This window comes from Cinclus cinclus, chromosome 3 (genome assembly GCF_963662255.1).
Source record: "Cinclus cinclus chromosome 3, bCinCin1.1, whole genome shotgun sequence".
NCBI lineage: Eukaryota > Metazoa > Chordata > Aves > Passeriformes > Cinclidae > Cinclus > Cinclus cinclus.
The window spans coordinates 53,532,246-53,551,854 of NC_085048.1; the positions used below are offsets into that span (position 1 = coordinate 53,532,246).

A 19,609-nucleotide genomic window follows, 5' to 3' on the forward strand; every position below is an offset into this window, starting at 1 on the left:
AAAGCATTCACAGCTGCATGCTATCCAGTATCAAGGAAATGAAATTCTGTTAAGCAGTGCTTAATGTATTTATTAGAGGTGTACACTCATGTCTTGCCTTTCCTAGAACAGATCTTTTTAAGTGTACTTGACATGCTTTCCTTATGTCAATTTATCTGCAGTTTGAAGTTTTTCTTTTCTCTCCAGTACAGCCCCATTGCCTCCTAGTGTGTGAAACAGGTATTATTTTCAAAGTTTTAAAAAGATTTCCCCTTAGTTTTATTACATCATGCATATTATTACCCTTGTCATCAGTTGTCCATATTGCCAGTGTGTGGAAAGGAAGCATTTGATACAAATCTGTGAAATGCATTAGCAGAAAAATCTGGTGATATAAGCATTAAACCACTTACAGAATTTTCAGATAACTTTTTTTTTTTTTTGTCCTTTTTAGTACATGCATCATGAATGAATCTGCCTCTAGTGGAAATGGTCAGGAGTTTGATGTATTTAGTGCAATGGACTGGAAGGATGGCATAGGTACTTTGCCAGGAAGTGACCTAAAGGTAAGATATGTAATTTTTTCAGTAAGTGAAATAAAAATGTTAAATGACAAAAGAATGCATTTGAAAAGCTGGTGTGTAGGTATCTGCTGTTATGAATAAAACATGAATCTGCAGTTCTGAGTTAAGAGACTGTAGCCTGTTAGGTTTTAGCTCTGGAGTTTCTTGATTCAGCTTGTGGTGCTGGCACAGACAGCCGACATCCCCGTAGGAAGGCATAAATTAGCACTGCCTCACTATACAGACAGAATTAATCAAATGCACAAAATCCCAAAGAAATCTTAAAAGTGTGAAAATGCAGTCCACTTAGAGCATTTTATTACTGCATCACTAAGAATTTTCTTACTGTCATTGACTTTCATGGTCTTAAATTCTTAGGTCTTTTTATTTCTAAAAATAGTGTATTTTTGCTGTGCTTTTGTTCTGTGGGTGCCCAGAAAGATGAATAAAGTGAGTGCTTTGGAGCCTGTTGCAGTCTAGAAATTTGAGTTATATTGGAGTAGTTATTTTGCTTGCATTTTTCACACTTCAGGTAGTTTCCTGAAGTAAATCATAACTCTTCTGTTTTTGGTTTCTTTTTATGCATCTCATAATTTTTACTGTCATCAGAAAGTGTCCTTTGCTGTGCTTGCAATTTTGATATTAGTGACTGTCTTGTGCCCATTTCCTCTTGAATAAAGTAAATATTTTCATATAATTGGAACTAATGTGTATTGCTTATAGTTCATTTTTTGAAAGGAATCTCACAAGAAAATGTGAGGCATTTAAAACAACTTTTTGTCTTTTGCCTGATAGGAATTTTATTGCTGAAGTAAAAATTAAAAAACTGTTTGAAATATGGGGCATACATGTTGTGGATATGTTTTTGTGTTGGTGTTTAGGTAGCTTATTTGTTTGGTTTGTGGGTTTGTTTGAATTTTTTGCTTTTAGTCACACAACAGTAGAATAAATTCACAGTATAATTTTCTTTGCAGAGGACTTGAGGCTACCACCCAGACTGGGTACCCCAGACCTCAGGGTGGATTAGATCAGGCTGCTCAGAGTTTGTTTATCTGCAGGGCTGGAGGTACCACAGTCTCTCTGGGCTACTCATTCCAGCATTTGTCTATGTTCATAGTAATTTTTTGCTTTTATGAGTAGTTTGTTGCAACTTCTCCTTTTGTATCTTATGCCTGCTGCCTCTTGTGCTTTGCCTGTGCACATCTGAGAACAACCTGGCTCCATCCCCTCTATGTCCTCCCATTAACTGCTGGAAGACAGAAGTAAAATCTCTCCTTCTGTTCTTAAGATTGAGCAAATGGATTCACTCAGCTTCTTGCATGTCATCTGCCACAGCCAGTTCCTGGTTTGGTGGACCCACTGCAGAATGTGAGTGCCTTTCTGCTAGCAGACACAGTAGCCTGCATCTGCTCTCATCAGAATTCACTGGAGGAGAATGGTGTGTTCCCCTGTCCTGCTGGCTGCCCTCTTGCTCAGGCAGCCTGGGGTGCTCCTGGCCACCTTTGCTGCCAAGGCACATTGCTGACTGATGTTCAGCTCACAGGTTTTGTGCAAAGCTGCTCTCAGATAGTCAGCCCCTGGTCTGAACTAGTGCACGTAGATGCTCTGTTCCAGGTGCAGGGCCCAGCGCTTGCTTTGGTGGACCTTCATTGCATCTTGTTAGTCCATCTTCTCCAGCTTATTGACGTCTATCTGACCCTGCCCTTCAAGTAAATCAGCCATCCCTTCCAATTTCATAGTTTGCTTTTCCTGCCTGCACTCACAGAGAAGCCATTCTTGTTGCCTTTGCTACTTTATTCTCTGGCTGAGTTTTGGATTTCCTAATTCCATGACTGTACGCTGCAGCAATACCACTATATACCTTGTCTCCGAAGTTTTCTTTTCCATGTTCTGCTTGCCTCGTTTTCCTTTTGAACTAAGTCAGGAGTTCCTGGTTCATTCAAGTTGGCCTTCATCCACATTTTCTTAACTTCTTCCACATTGACATGCCTCATTCTCCTGGTGTGAAGTCCTTGGAGAGAGGGACAGATTTCCTGGGCCTATTTACCCTTTAAAACAGTCCAAGAGATCCTACCAAGAGATCCCTGAACAAGCCAATATACGCCTCTTTTGAAGTCCAGTGCTGCTGTTTCATTATTTGTTTCTCTGGCTTCTTTCAGGATTTTGGACTTCATTGTCTCATGGTGATGATGATAGCCAAGGCTATGATGAGCTTCCACATCCCTTAACAGTTCTATATTTTTAAGCCCAGGCTTTAAAAAATTCTTTATATTTTAATATGCAACATTGTATGAAAGGGAACTATAGTATTGCAATATTTGAGCAATACAAAAGGGAACAATGCAGGAAAATATAATAATCTCATATAAATCACTGGTTTGTGCTTTTTTCAGTTATGGTTTCAATACATCAAACAAAACTAAAGCAAAGTTTGAGTCACTAATGAGTAGAGGAATGGGAAAGTTTCCATGTAAATGAGGGAAAGGAACTGGAGGGTAGCTCAGGGTAACTTCAAGAAATCATGCAGAAGATTCCTAACTGTGTTCTTTTCAGGAAAGCATGAGCTTCATTTTTATGGCTGCTCTTTTGTTTTTTTTTATATTTATTTTAATTTGAAACAAACATACTTGATTTTTGGAGAGAGATTCTTTCTTCGGCTCAGGCATTAGGGAAGGTGCATTCGGAGGTGCAATACTAGTCTACCCAGAATGGTGAAATATACAGAGTAGTGGCCAGGCAGCTCCTTTTTGGGTTATGATTTGGGGGTCTTGTTTGCTTGTTTGCTTTTTTGTAGATACAAAAGCAAGGGGTTGAGGGGATAAAAGGGATGAAATTGAAATGTAGTGATTTTAATACTGACTGAAGGAAGAATGTTTTCTAACAGTGCAGAATTAGCCCAAGAAGGTCACTGTACTTGGGAACATCAAGATTCAGTGAGAGACGAGATGTTCACACAGATAACAAAACATTTTGAGCTGTTTAAGCTTTTATGAAAATTGTAAACAGCTAATATTTCAGGATTGCTTCTAAATAGTGACAATTAAAATGGTAAGTAATCACTTGAAATTGTAAATGTGATAATGGAAGATAGGTTATGCTCTTTGTGGAATTCTCACAATAGGGTTAATGAGCATTACTTACCTGAACTCTCCTGATCACAGAGTATTTTACTATTGTGTCCTGAGCCTAAAAAAAAATGACCTTATGTAGCAGTCACTTATTGTAAGCTTGTGTGTGTCTTTCAAAAAACGTGATAGACTGTTCCACTAAAGGTATCAAACCATTGTTGTGTATTTACATTAAAATGCACTTGAAAAATCTGGTCAAAACACTGTAATAGCAAGATACTTAAACACAAATGTTCCATTTTTACAGCTTGGTAATAGATTAGAGCTTCTGAGGCATTTTATAACAGATAATAAGTGATAGCTTATATATCCATTGTAGACAATGTAGTGCTTAAATTCTCACATTAGTCTTTTCCCTCCCTAAAATATTAGGGGAAATTGAATGATCAGATTTGGTAAACTAAATTGTATCAACATATTAACATTAAGTTAAACCTATACCAAAATATTGAAATTTTAATATAGACATTTTAGGAAGTTACCTAATTTAAGTCCTTATTTGTAGTTGTATAAATCATATAGCATTTTTTTGTCTTTACTGCTTGCATGATGAAGTGTCATGCTTATTTTTACATATGCATGTTTTAAAAAAATCTCTTTTCTTGTGTGAGTTATTAAAATCCAGCCTAGGTTTATCGGGCAAATATATATGAACAACCATTCATTTTAGAACAACTTCATTTTTGTGAATGTGAGTTCCTGAATGACGAAAAGTTGGTAAAACACTATTGTAAGTAGAGCAGATTGTTTTTGAAACATTTAAAAATAACTTTTCTCAATGTTTTCTTGTAATTTCTTAATTCTTACTTTTCTTACAGTACAGAAGAACAGCTGAATCAGGAATAGATACCTGGATTATTTCTTTTTGTTAGGAAGTCTTGTAGGCAGTTTCATGCCTACCAGACTTCAGTGAGATGGGCTGCACCAGGGGGCACTCACTTCCCAGTCTAATCAAAATGAGGGAGCCAAATCAGATACCAAGCTTCTGTTCTCAGCCATGGCACAATTTCTTATTCCTGCATCTGTTTCTATACCAGTAAAATGCTGAAAATGTTTTTTCCTCATGACTTTGGGTGCTGTTAATTGTTAGGGTTTTGTCACTTGTAGTTGGAGAAGGCTATGGAAATACATTCTTATACAGATTTTGTTAAAAAGATCTTCAGCAAAAATAGTTAACACTCTTTGAACACTGCTTTGAGCATGCAGTGTGACAGATAAGTAGTGAGTAGTTGTGGAAAATGACAGAATTTCAAATTACACAGGGAACAGGGAGAATTAAAAATTGTACAGTATGATGCACTGAAGACCGTGAACAAAAATTTTAGCATTGTATATTAGTTCTTTCAAGATGTTTAAATAAAACAGAAAACTTGAATTCCAGTAGAATTTAAAATAGTTTACAAATTACAGAATGCCTTCATGTGGCAGGCAAAGTAATGTATGCTCCTCTGAAAAACATCAGTGCTTACCAGTTACTCTGCATGGTGTGAATATAAATGTGAAATGCTCCTCTTTTTTTCTTTTTTTCCCCTCTTTTTAAAAATCTCTGTGCTGCATGCACACAGTAACACCATGGCTTCAAGATTTAAATATACTCATTAAATTGGAAAAGCTGTAATAATTTACAGTCACTTCCTACTGCAGTGACGGAAGTTTATGAAGTACTTCTTAATGCATTTTCTCGTGCTGTGTTTGGAAAGTGAGGAGTTATAAATTGTGTGGACAGAATTCTGGTTATTTCCAGCTTGCAAATTGTGCTTGAACTTAAAGAAAAAAATTAAAATTTGCAGATGAAGAAATTAACCTGTAAATGAAGTTGAGCAGGAAGTACTGTAGGAAACCAAGTAGAGTAGCGGAACTGAACGGTGGAATAATGGCCAGTGGTGTTTGGTATTTCCAACAGTGCTATAAAGAAGGTAAGGGATTTGGATTGCTATGTTTCTGAATGCAGGGGTGCAGCAACTCAAGGTGGTAAAGTACATTCCTTTCACCTGCCTGTTCTGACATTGCGTTCAAGCTTGCCTGAGATAATGAATGATTTCAAAACAGCCTCTTTTCTCACATTGTTATGGAAACATCAGTAGTGTCTCAGGCAGTAACTTCATACAGTGCTTTTTTCAGTGTAAAGCTGTTTCTGTTCTCTCATGGCAGCATGTGCTGTGCTTTGAGCCTAGAGAGGCAGGGAGAGCCCATGAGAGTGATGTCAGTGGGAGACATCAACTACTGGGAACTGGTTAAATCACTGCCAGCACTGGGAAGATGCTGGTCCAGAGAGAAGATGGATTCCCTTCAGGGAAGGTGGTAAGGAGTAGTTTAAGGATCAGAAAGCAAGGTAGATGGGGACTTGCTCTGACCATGTGTGAGCCTCAGCAGATCTACCTAGTGGCCTGGTCATTTGCAACAGAATGAAGTTAATTTCATGTGGAATCTAATGTAATTAATTAGCTCTTGCTCTTCTTCGTTGCCATAGTTGAAACTGGTTAAAACTTTGCAATGCTGTAAAATGAGTGAACCTTATGTAAAGAAAAAAAAGAAAAAAGACTAAAAAAGGAAATTTCACTATTAAAATGGTTAAAATTGCAAAGGCAAGAAATGCTGGATTTAGATTTGCCTTTGGATCTTTATTTGGGTTCCCTCGTGTGAATTCATGATAGTCTTCCCTTAAGTGATCACATGGCATTTTGCCACAAAATCTCCTGTGCTATTTTTGTAGATGCTGTTAAACTTGCAAACAACTGGGCAGAGGGTTTCAGGAAGGAAAATGAATAGTTTTGTGGTTACTGCAGGTAAATCCCATACAGGAACGCTTAGGACCACACTTGCTTCTCCTGCAGCCTTTCTGCGCAATGCTGAGCAACTCACTGGAACCAAATTTTTGGCAGGTTGCCATTTTTTATTTGCTTCCTGGCTTGGGCTTCCCATGAGATACTAGTGTTTTGTGTTTAGAAATATTCTGGCCAAAATAATTCGGAGCCAGGGTTGCCTTGTAGGTCAACTTCTGGATCAATAAGTGTCATCTTGGCAGGCCTTGACTTCTGGCTCTGTTGCTGATTTATGTGTCACCTTAAGAAAGCCTGTTTAGCTGCAATTTCCTACTCAAGTGGAGATAATAAGGCAGACTGAGTTTGCAGTGTAGAGAAATCAGTGGGAAGCCCTCTGGTACTGAGATAATTCTTGAGCATTTGAAGTGGGATGGGGGGGTTTGGAAGAGCCTGAGGAGTGTCTAAGAATAAAGTAGATAAACATTACTGCAGACAAGACTGAGGTATTGGTATATACTGGGGAAATGTCAGTCTCTCTTGCTAAAGGGCTATGCTTTCTGATGGTACCTTAGCTTTCTGTTCAGTGATCAGAGAATGCTCCTATTGTTTTTATTTTTGGAAGGATATAATTTGATAGCAGTTCCTTCCTGCTTGTGCCTGCCCAGATAGGAAAAAACCCTTTCTTTTTGGATGCAAATTGTTCTCTCTTCTTTGTTACTTCAGGATTAGCCTATTGCAGTGTTACTGAAGCATCTTAAAATCAGTCCAAGATTGGTGGAAATACTTGACTTTCTTGCTGACAACATCATTCCAGTGAGAGTGGATCTGGCCTTGCCCCTTGGTCATGTTGAGAATTAATTTCTGTTGATTATGATTTAGGGAGCCCTAGATATGCTCAGATCCCACTTAAGTTTGTCTTTTGCCATACTGGCAGAACAGCAGTGTGCAGGCAGGATCCTTTCTCATCATTGAAGAAGCAGAACTGGCAGGTGCAGGAGCACATTTCCCCAGTATTCTCTATCCCTAAAAGAGCCAAAATTTTGTGGTGAGGCAAGTGTAAGGGGTCACATGCTTACTGAGTGCTTTAAAATAAGCTGGGAGCAGACTACTCTGAAGGATGAGGAGCTACCAAAGAGATGGGGGTTTTTTGTGTTTTTTTTTTTTTTTTTGTTCTGTAGGTGGCTGAGAATAGAGATTTTGTTTCAGGAGTTACTTTACACTGCATTGTAACAGTAATTGCTAGAGTGCCTAAAGCTTTTTAAGATATGTGTTCTTTGTTGTACGTTGAGGTTTTTTAAAAAAGAAAACAAACAGGCATTCTGCTTTCAAACCATATAGAGTAAATAAGACTGGCTTTACTGCTTGAAGAAAGAGTACAAAAATACCAACAGCTGCCTCATTTTTCTGAATGCTATTCAGCCTTTGCCTGGGGCAGGGGTTCTGTGGAAAAAGTAGTATGCAATTGTGCATGCAAAAGACACACAGGGAAGAGGGGTCCAGTTAAATGGACAAACTCTGGCAATTAATAACTCATTCAATTTAAGTAATATGTAAAAAATAGTTTGGCATGTAGCAGGATGTGGTTGGACAAGTCAGTGGTGACAGATGATTCCATCACTTTAAAAAGACTGTAAAATACCAGAAAAGCTCTCATTTAGTTGAGAAGTTCCAATGAAGCCCCTGTGACAAAACGGTGATTAACATCAAGAATGATGATAACTTTTTGCTAGCTGGGGATCAGAATGTAGTTCTTGTATCACTGAAGTCCCAGGTGTCCGTCCTCTTGACAAACTTCTGTGGAATTCTGCTAGTTTAAGCTTAGCTACTTCATAGGCATAATGAGTATTGAGCATTTACTCAATTTTCCTTTTTTTGGATATTAAAAATTTTGCAGATTTCTTCTGAGTGTGTCTGCAATCACTGTTGTGGTGTCAAGATGTTTTGTTGCTGAAGTTACTGTCGGAATGCAGCAACAATTGCCTTTATAGCAATGAACTTTTGTCCTTGTCTTGCCCAGTAGATGGTGGTGTTGGCTGATTTTTCTAATTTATTTTAAAGCTGTGCATTAACATATCTGAGGGTTTTGTTCTTTTTTTGGTCTGTTCTCCCAGATAATAATTTTACCTTATATAAACAATAACAACTTTTCTTCTGATTTGCTACCTGCGGGAACTGATGAGATATTTTACATTTTTAAGAGGGCACAAGTAGCAGCAAACATTGATAGTCTGATCTATGTTGCTCTGAATTGGACACATGTAACAGTGGGGGCTTAATTTAAAACTAGATTGTATGCATTTGTTCCCAACAGGTTTGCATTTTAAGAATTGATCTACAATATGATAGACATTTTGCATTGTTTGCAGTTTTTGTTCATCCTATATAGAGACATATGATCAAGAGTTTTTTTATGAAATGGGCGAAAGAGAACTGAAAGCCCTTTTAACATTCAATTAGTCCTACATAAAACTACAGTGTCTTCCAGCCAGCAGGATAAGGCAAAGTACTTCCATTAGAAATGGAAATTCTCTAAACCCACTGGAGTTATGCTTTGTGGGATTCCCGTGGTTCAGCGTAGCACATGGTGGGCAAAGAATGACAGGCTGAACAGGAAGATGGAGAATATTTTCCTAAGAACAGGAGGACCTTGTGCTTAGCACAATAAAATCAAATTTGAGGAGGTACATATTTCCTTGCTCATCATATACCAAGTGAGTAAGTGTTAGGGTACTACTACTATATAATGCATAGGGTAGTGTGGCTTAAGAAAAAATGGGTACATACTGACTATGAGTACTTGGAAAAAAAATATAAAAGGAAGTTTTTCTGAAAGAAATGCCGGAATGGACTTTCAGTTCACTGGTAACAGAAAACCTTCTGAAACATTTATTAAATACTTTATGTGATACTATTGCTTGCAATAGACATAGGCTTCATGTCAGTGGCTTACGATACTTGTTTCAGTCCTGTGTAAATTTTTATACCTATAATTTTAACTTTTTCAAAAATGTTTGTCATGATTTTGGTCCCTGAAGAAAAGCTTAGCATGTAAACAGACAGAAATGGTTCAGAAAGTATTAATAATGTTTGATTATTATTTATTTAAGCCTTGACTTCTGTCAGTATGTTTGTTAGCAGTTGAATAAATATTAAAATTTTCCCAGGGATAAAATTAACAGTCATAAAAGCTGAAGTTTTAATATATCAGGGCATCATTTCCCAAGAATGTGGAAATGTATCTCAGCTCTGAGGGGAAGGAATCTGTAATGATGTTTAAATGGAAGCTACTGTTCTTGTTTCTTGTGGAAACTGCAGACCAGGCAGCTGAGTAAGTTCTGTGCTGTACACTTACCTATTAGCAGCTGGACTCTTCCTGCCAACTCGGTTACAGTGTGTTTGCATTAAAAGAACTGCAGTTACTCGAATTTGTGTATTTTTGCCCTTGTTGCTCACCTGTACATGAAACTTTGGAAGCTGTATTTCCTATCCAGATGTTGTATTTATTCCTGTTTATTTTCTCTGTTGCTGTCGGATCTTTTGAGGCAATTGGCTTCATAGTGTGGGACAGAGAACCTTAAGAGTCTACTTAAAATTTGCCAACAGGCAGTAGACAAAAGTCAAATGGATTGAATTTATACCAAACAAACCTTATAATTTACTCTCTTTAAAACATTGAAGTGACAAAAATCAGTCTTTTTTTGTGAATTTATTTGTTAAGTACTTGGTTATGGCCTTTGTTTCCATCAAGGAGAGTTTCACTGCTTGGTCCAATGAAGGCAGATTGAAGGGAAATCCCTTTATCCAATGCAAATTTCTATATTTACTTAAGGAGTTTTGTGACTTGAAGACAAATTTTTATTTCTCAGAAAGTTACGGATCCATCCTCAGAAGTTGGCACAATGGCACTGTTTCTATCCCTCTATATCAACTGCTGTGACATTTCAAAATGTCATGACACCTAGGGAAGCGTCTGGGAGGGCTGCTCTTACTGTGTTTTGATTTGGAGGAAATATTATTATGAAACCTTTACTTTTAGGTTTTCTGTTGCCTACACTCTAAGTAGAAGAGACTGTGTTGAATTTTTACATAGGCACATAAACCACCATTAATCTAAATCCTTTTTTGTCATGCTTTCAGCAGTATACACTAGTTGGCATGTTGCTCTGGCAGCTCTTATCCTGTGATGACTTTGTGCAGCATGCTGCCTAGTATGTCTATTTATCCTGTTTTTAAGTGGTTAACCTTTGTCACAAACTGTTCATGTCTTTTCTTCCCCAGCTAAAACCAGAGTATGATTTTCCAGGTCTGAGGTGTTGTTCTGGTTAGCCACAAAGAGCTTGCTGTATACATTAGTGCTGATGCTGTCACTGGGGAAATAGGGAGTAAGAGCAGACATGAATTCCAGTTTGCCTCCAAACAAGGGCTGGAGGCCTCTGACTGATGAAGGCAAGGCTGCAGACAAAACCAGGAGTTAGAGTGACCAGTGAGACAGTGCCCAGTAGGACTGTTGTGCCCTCCTGGCTGCTAAGGCAATGGCAAGTTGTCACCCCCTGTCACTGAGACCATCTTAGCATGGTTGCCTGGCTGGTGAGGAGCTTTCCCTTAATGGTTCAGCTCTTGTTGCTGTTAGCAGCCTCCAGGGAAAGAGTGGCTGGGAGCAGCCTTCCCTGTAGTCATCTGTCTTCCATTGTTTGGTGCCTATCAGTCAGCAGTCAGCCCTCTGGAGCCAGAAGGGCTGGCAGGTCACTGCAGCCCTGGGTGATGTCCTTCCATTGCTGGGGTGATGTCCTTCCATTCCACAGGAGGCCCTGGTGGTGGAGGAACAAGTGTGTGGTATCAGGGCAGGCCATTTATTGAGTCATGCAGAAATATCCCAGGTATTTAGGTATCCCAGGACTGTTCAGAAATACCTTTGGTATGGATGTTCTAGGTTATACTTTATGAAGATGTGGGAGAGTGTTTAGAAAAGCTGCTCAGTGACTTTCCTGTGCCCAGTCAGCTGGTAGGCTGCAGCAACCTGCAGGTGTCTTAGCTCACATTCACAGCTCTCCTGCTGGGAGACAGCTCTTGCAGAGTTGGAGCTTGTGAAAGCAAGGAAGGTTTTTCCCTCTGACATCCACCTGTTGCAGAGGCAGCAAAAGCACCAATAGCAAAAATGAGCTTAACCAAAATAGGAACAAGACTGAGTGTGTAAGTCAGCTGTAAGACTCTTCTGAATAGTAACTGCTGCTTTTCTTTGGGTGGAACAGCATGAATGTCTCTCCACAAACTGAAGTATTAGCACGTGGTGTTTAGTGCATTTGGTTGCCTTTCAAAGTTGAACTCATGTTGTTTTAGTCCAGATGGATTTATAAGCAGTTTGTCCACGTTTTCATATCTGTTGTGAGCACAGCTGATTGAAAGCAAAAATCTTAGCTCCAGACATCAAATGATTGTGTGAGGGCCTCTTCTTCCTTTCCCTCCCCCCAGCTTATTATTTCTTAGCTATTCACATTCCTTATGACCTGTTGGCTCTTTGCAAATGTTAAGGCTGGAAGGACTGTATTAGTGAAAACGCACTGTTCCAGTGGGTGTATGTGGGGTCACCTCTGCTTGCAGCCAGAATGGCTTATTTTCATACTGTACCATGGCAGGGTCCAAAGTGAGGGGGTATGTGTTCAACAGCCTCTGGTGGCACAGAAAGGATCAGTGTAGTTCCAGGTAATTGCTCCAGTTCTCCCTTTCCCAAGGTAAAGTTGCCTAAGCAGAGAAACAGAACTAAGCTTCATGCTATGGCCTAGAAGGAGTATCCTCTCTGGTGGATGCTGGGGAGCTTTGAAGGATGCTCTCAGATGTAATTTTCCCTGTTGAAAGGTGTTAGTAAGAGCACCACACTGGTAAAGACCTGTTCTCGGTGAAGGAGTGCCTTTGCCACAATTCAGAGCAGATGATCAGGGACAAAACTCTGCCTTGGGCTAAACCCATGTAACCAACTGGGTTACCACGTAGGGACTGGGAATCAGAAGTGATTTTCATGTGGGAGTGCTGTAATCACTACAGTATTGGGAAGAAACTTTTCTTCTGGCAGCAGGACAGCTATAACTCAGTGCTTCACTGTAAGCACAGCATGGGGGGCATTGTTGAGCCTTGTGTCTGGCTGACAGTAATATCACATTCAACGTGTAATTAAACACCTCATAAACTGCCTTGAGATGATTGTTTATGTGCACTTTATAGTGGAGAAGTACTGTGTTTTCAGGGGATGCTGAGATTTCTGTACTCTGTGAAGCATTTGGTGTGTGATGTTCGTTCAGCTTCCTTGTCCTCAGAAAGAATACTCGGTGTCTGGAGTGTGTAATTTTGCTGGCAGTAAAAAACATATGGTATGGGGATGTTCCCATGAATTTCTGTTACTGATTTTTTTTTTTATATATGTGTGTAAGTTAGATATTGGAGGCATCTGTATCAGTATCTGTTGCAAATTAATATTTATAGATATCAAAATGAATTCACATTTGGTATGATAGAAACAAGAATGGCTTGTTTTGAATTCCATGGGGATAAGCAGAAACACATAGAAAATAGGCAATGTGGTGAGGACACCATGTAAAAACTATATTAAATAGAAGATACTCAAGAGACTTCTAGTGAATTTTTACTATTCTCTATGCAATTTGTTTTGTCTTACAGTTTAGAGTCAATGAATTTGGGGCCCTGGAAGTAATTACAGATGAAACTGAGATGGAAAGTGTTAAAAAGGCAACTGCTACCACAACCTGGATGGTTCCAACTGCTCAAGAAGGTCAGTTAAGAAGCATTGAACATTTTCTGTGGTACACTGTAGTTTCTTTAATGTATCAGCTTTTCTTAAAGCTTGCCTCCAAAATAAAAAAAAACCCAACAACTTACTTGCTTTAATGGACAGAGTATCTCTGATGAAGTAACCCATTTCTTGGGAAGTAAATTAGTATGAAAATAAATTCATTTCAAGTTGAAAGGAAATAATTCCACTGTTAAGCATCTAAAGTTCAATTGCAGCCACAATTTTTTCCTTAAAGTAACTTTCTGTAATTTAGAATTGGTATTTTCCCTCTATGTAATTTGCAAAATAGTAAATTCCATTGTAACTATTGAGAATTTAAAATCTTAAATTAATGAAAATTTTGTTGATCTGGTTCTCCAGGCTGCCCGCAGACTTTGCTAGCTGCCTAGAGCTCATTTGTGCACTGCAAACTGCCTTGGTATGGTCAGCACAGCTGCCACCACCAATGTCAGTGTTAGATGTGCAGCATGTACCCCCACAGATGCCTTGCTCCTGCTGACTATGCTTTTTTGCAGCATTAAAAGCAGTGTGTAGCAACAGTTAATGTTTAGCTTGAATGTTAAGATTCTAAGAGTTGTTGTATCTATCTACCAGATTTAGTGTTTTCTGGAATTAAAATACTGAAGTAAGAAATACCTGTTTTGTTCGAGGAGAGTTGCTTTACGTGGTCATAAATTACTGCAATCCTTTTACACGGACTCCATTAATGATGGAGTAGCGTGAAAGAGAATATCACAACTGACTTTGTGATTATTTACAGCTACCTAGTTTTTTTCCTTGTTGGTACTACATTTTAGTAACTTTCTTTTAAAATATGCATTCTGTAAGTCCTTTGAAAAGAAGACTTCACAATTTTTGTTTCATAATCGTCCCTATAAGCGCGAGAAGTCAGTGAGAGCTTTCCTTCGCTGCTCCCTCACCATTAGATCACAATTGTCCTGTGGGACATTAACACTGGTAGGGAAGTGGTGTGGAGCCCCCTGAGGTCTGAAGCTTCAGACGACAGCTGATGTGTTCTGTAGCAGGGCAGTGGTAGTTAATTCAAGTTTCAAAGCTGTGATGAGAGTAGCAACACTGTGACCATGTAGTAGCACAACAGGTTCTCTGCTTAGACTGAGAGATCATTTACTGACAGCAAAACATGCCAACTGCATCCCTCCAGTCTTACAAACCCAAACAAAAAATTGTGTTTTTACTGAATTGTACTGTTTATGGACATATAGACATACCTAGTAAGTGTTCTGCTACTACCTTACACTGTCCTTGATTAATTTAGTGCTCCCCAAAAAATAAAAACACTGCTAAAAATTTCCATTGTAAGAAGAAAGAGTTGTTTTGAACCACTTAAGATGCTGGTGTGTAAATATAACATTAATACATTATATATTCTTCTGGGGGAGATAGCCTACATGCAAGAGTTCATTTGACTCTGCCTTCAAAGACAGTACAATGTTTAAGCAACATAAAGAGTTTGTGACTTAAAATTTGCTTTTTTGGAAGGCAACAAAGACAACAACCTGCTTTAGAGGCTGGAGTACTTGACAGTGCTTCATACTTGCTTGTGAGGGAAAGTAACTGTATTCTGTCCTAGGTATAGCCTCTCCTAGGCTCTGTGCCTGCTGTGGGGAAATTGCAACTTAGGATCAGTATTTAAAGATTGCTTTTTTACAAGTGGAGTGATGGTTCACTTCTGATGAACTTCAGGCAGGTTGAGCAGTAGCTGCTGCTAGAGACTGTAGTCAGCAATTTGCTTCCAGAAATAATTTCACCTAATGAAAGATCATTCCCCGTAACTTTTCTCCCAGATTTGGGTATATATCAAGAGATGATGTTGTGGATTCTGAGCAGTGATGACTCTGTGGGCAGTCAGTGCCTGTCACAAAATTCAGTCTTTCCACAAGTAGCCACATCAAGCTGTGACAGAGCCATAGAGCAGTGGGTTTCCCTCTTCTGTTGCAGTGTAAAAATCTGACTTGCTTGTCAGCAACCTGGACCTCATACAAACACTAACTCCTAGTTTTTCATTCTCACAAGTGGTGTGGCTGATGTTTTCTGTGTTTGCCTGGCAAGGCCTTCTAAGGATGTTTGGGAATGTATCACCTCTGCCTAAGTGAAGTTAACTTTTGTCATTGTGCAGCCTTTTCAGAAAAGACAGGGATCCCCACAAGGTTGAAGGAAACTGCAAAAGTGGATGGACTTGTTTTCTGTGAAAACTGTTACCGCTATGGTACCATAGAAGAATTTGTTCCTGAAGGGAAATTTTGCAGCCAGAAATGTGCCCAGCAAGTAAAAAACAAGTAGGTGCTATAATAAAGCATAGAAACAAAGAATTTGGCATAAATGCAGCACGAGAGTGAAGTGGTGGGATAAAATGCTCATGGTGGGGCAGAGGGAGGTATTAAGCAGACAAGTTTCAGTGTCACCATTGGTTTATAATGTTCTTTCACTGTTTTTTGTGTAAATGCCTTAACGACATTTGGTTTTGTCTAACACTGACATTGAAGGCAGTCTTTTTTACTCAGTGTGCTGTGTTCTGCTGTCAGATGCAAGCAGTAAAACAGTCTATGGGATGCATGAATCAGTGTCAGACTCCCACCCTGTTTCAGTGATTGGAATTAAGATAATCAGTAATGAGATAGTTGGGGTGGTAAGTTAATTATAATTAAGTGCAAGAGCTGTTTAATAGCTGACAGTGAGTGAAAACATGAGGACACTGCAGTTTCTCAGTTCCTTTTTTCAGCTAGTGCATTTCATCTCCTCATAAAAGCGTGTTTGTGTTAGTGTGTCCATTCTGTGCTGCATATTGAGAGATTATGGCAGTTTTAAACATCTATGATTTTGTACATTTTCCTTCATTTTTAGCTAATTGCTTCAAAGTTTTCTGTTCTGATTTCTTGTTTAGCAATTTGTACAGTCACATACCAGCTTTCTCCAATTGGATTTGTCAGACTTAACAATTACCTTTGCCTTCCTCTCTCTAAACTGCCCTGCAGTCCTAAACATTTCACAGTTTGCTTCTCTGGGAGACTTGATGGTGCATGAAAAAAGACACTGTTTAAAACATGCAAAACTTGTTCAGCATAAGCTGACAGCTTTCCTTTTTACAGTTGCTATTGTGTGTTTCTCAGATTAATTCTTTTGACAGACTTAATTTTCAGTAGTATTTCTATGCATATATTCGGTATAATACTATGGAATCCACACATTTACTTGCTTTTTAACTTGTTCTATGAATATGAGAAATGAAATAGTGGCTTTGTGTCATTGTGTTACTCCTGTGATAGAGAACCAAAGGAGGAAAATCCCAGCATGGAATGCAATGGGGAAGATGATTCTAAAGGCATTCGGAAACGAAAAGCAAAAGTACCTCTCAAAGAAGAGTCCCGGGATAATGGGGAGAAGAAGGAGAATCCCGATGAAATTGTTAGTATGCATCATAAACCCATTCCTGTGTGTATTTGGGTGGGAGTTTTGCCTTTTATTGCAATGTCAGTAACTCCATCAGTCCACAAAGAGAAGACTTCATCACTCTGTCAGAACCACAATAAGTAGTTGGTTCGTTTGCCAATTTAATTATCCCTCAGCAGTAAATTGTAATTATTGACAGTGAATTGATAAAAGCTGATTTTTGCCTCTTTTCCCTGCTTTTTTAAGAACAGAAAATAAAGAATTTAATGGAAAACTGAAGCTAACGTAGACTTGCCATGTCTTCGGCATGGAAAAACAGGAGTACATATTTCCTGACAACCCTGTTACTCTGTCATTCTGGATATGAATAAATAACTATAGACCAATAATTTATTTACAAAGAAAGCTATACTACAGTTAAGAAGGGAATACTTTGGATTTTCTGAGTGTAATTTGCCTTTAAACATCATAGCCAAAAATTTGTTTTGCTTTTGTGTTGCACTGTAATATGCTTTGGGGCACCTTTTGGGTTTTTTTTTCCCCCTTTGGATTTATTCATTTTAGAAAGAGCTTACCACAGTACCTTCCCATGTTTGTTTTCCTGTAGTATGCATTTTCTTCCCAATAGCTGTGACACTACTGGAAGTAGCACAGTTTTCAGGGCAAAGGGTAAAGTTCTGCAACCACTGAATTGTCAAAAGGCTGAAGGCAATAGAGTTGTCAGGAGAGAATTTGCAGGTATAGCAGTATCTTAGGCAAAAGTCGGGGGTACCTTCTTTGTCTCCATGCATCTGCCCACCCAAATGAGTACTTACTCTGCTTATCTGCTCAGGTGCTCGCAAAACTGTTAATACAAAACACTGAAAAAAAATTTGTATTTAATAAAGCAATTGTAGTTTTGAAAAAAGAGAAAACCACAAACCAGAGTAAAGCTATGAGAGGTTTTCCTTCAAATTATTTTGGAAGCATGGACACGCCAAAGATACTGTTACTTATCAGTGTCTCAGCGAGGTCTGCTGAAGGCTTCATGATCTGTCTCTGGGTCAGGCAAGGCTGGCTGGCTGAGTGCCAAGTGGTAAGTGTCCTTCTGCCTGCCATTTTCACTCTGCTGTGATTTGTCACTGATGTCTCACTTCTATTAGACATCTGCATGTTTGTTTGAGGTAGGAGAGAGCTGGGTCAATAGCTATTTAAATGAAATCACAGTTTAAACTTCAGTATCTCAACTTTCATCATAATAGACTTCTAAGCCAATGAGGTTACTGTACTTTTTTTTTTTTTATCTTATCTAGGAGGACAAACCTGAAGGAAGGATCTTGAGAGTCTCACAGAGAGCCAGGAGAAAAAGAAAAGGGGAGATTACAGTTTTGAAACAAAGTAAGTTAGATTATGAAACAAAAATCTCAACCATCAATTCTTCAGGTAATATCCATCTGTTATTGTGAATTGCCAGCATTGTTTCACAGAATTTGTATTCCCTGCTGAATTTTTTTCCGTACTGTAAAAAGACAGTGACAGTGTTATTTACAACAATTAAATTTAAAGGCAAGATAGGGGAGGATATAGTGAGTATAAATGCAACCAATGTGCATTTTAGGTTTTTTTCTTTTTATCCCTCTAAATAGAGCCAGTAATAGAGGGAATCAGCTCCATTGAGTTCCCAGATGTTGAAAGACATGTATCAAGCAGAAGTGAAAGTTTACTTTTGTTTCCTTGGGGATCAATTTTGCATCTTCATTATGTGCTGGAAATAGACACATTTATGGAACTGTTTAGGAATAATTGCTATAATCAATCCAAAGGGACATATACTGCATCAAACAACATAATAAAACATATTTTAAATGAGTGCTGTTCTTTCAAGCTATTTGTATGATAGCTGATTCTACAGTTCTTCCTAAAACTGCTATTATACCTCAGTGGTACACCAACCACAGACCTACATCTTACCCTTCGGAGTGCTTCTTATGGTAGATGGGGAAACACTAGCAGAGGTTGCCAGGCCACTAATCAACACAGACCTCCAATTAGCTCTGATGTACACCAGGCAGATGAACTACTGGTGGAAGATGCAACAATAAAAGTTATGAAAGATCCCCCTCTCAAGACAGAATTATTCCTGATGTGTTTCTACAGTGGCTTCTAAGGCTGAAGAGATAAGAAGCATGTGAGACACAAGCACAAAGCTGATGCTCTGTGGAAATCACTACTGCCCACTAACAGAATGTTTTACGAATTTCTTCTGTGTTTTTTTTAATATTTTTATTTGGGAAAACGTCAGTATAAAAGTATAAACTGGTGTAAAAGACCGATTTGTATTCAGAACCAAGCACAAATAATTTATTTAATGGAATAGATGAAAACTGGGTAAATCCCAAATAAAATGAATGTGATCTTATAATATTGAGCAATCACTATCACTCTGAAATTTATTATCTTTTGGTTACATCATCGGCTTTCTTCAGGCGAGTTTGGCGTCACTATTGTTATGGTTCATGTTTTAATCATAAAAATGCTAAGCCACACTGTTACTTAAAAGATTTATTTTTCCTATGAGTAGCCCACAGCCTGGATCAAGCCAGAATCACAGTGTGGACTGTAATGAATCCTTCAGACGGTGTAAGCTTATGGTCTGAAATGCTAAGCTGCCTGTGCAGAGGAGGCATTTTAGGTGGAGATCAGTAGAGCCAGAGTAGAGGTGTATGAAAGTAGATACATATGTGGCCAGCCTCCCGGCCATCTGTTCTTGAAGTTCCTGGCTATTCCTAGTGCAGGTAGTGCCTTATTTTCAAGGCCTGAAAACTGTGTGACTGTAACCATTATTAAGATGGACTGTAAGCAATATTGCAATTGCTATGCGAGTGTTCATACTGCATGAACAAACCTGAAACTGGGGGTTTCTGTCATATGCTAATGACATGGTGAGGAGAAAAAAGCACTGGTGACAGTTCTGAAGGCTTGCAGAAA

General features: G+C 38.7%; 1 protein-coding gene across 1 annotated transcript in view; it reads left to right on the forward strand.

The window, feature by feature from the left end:
- The first annotated feature begins 222 nt into the window (after positions 1-222).
- L3MBTL3 (L3MBTL histone methyl-lysine binding protein 3) overlaps positions 223-19,609 on the forward strand; it is a 67,303-nt gene continuing 47,916 nt past the window's right edge. The window contains exons 1-5 of the mRNA XM_062489977.1: positions 223-545; positions 13,102-13,213; positions 15,372-15,531; positions 16,519-16,657; positions 17,935-18,019. Coding sequence (XP_062345961.1) covers positions 444-545; positions 13,102-13,213; positions 15,372-15,531; positions 16,519-16,657; positions 17,935-18,019 — 598 coding nt within the window. The 5' untranslated portion in view covers positions 223-443. The remainder of the gene's footprint in view (positions 546-13,101; positions 13,214-15,371; positions 15,532-16,518; positions 16,658-17,934; positions 18,020-19,609) is intronic.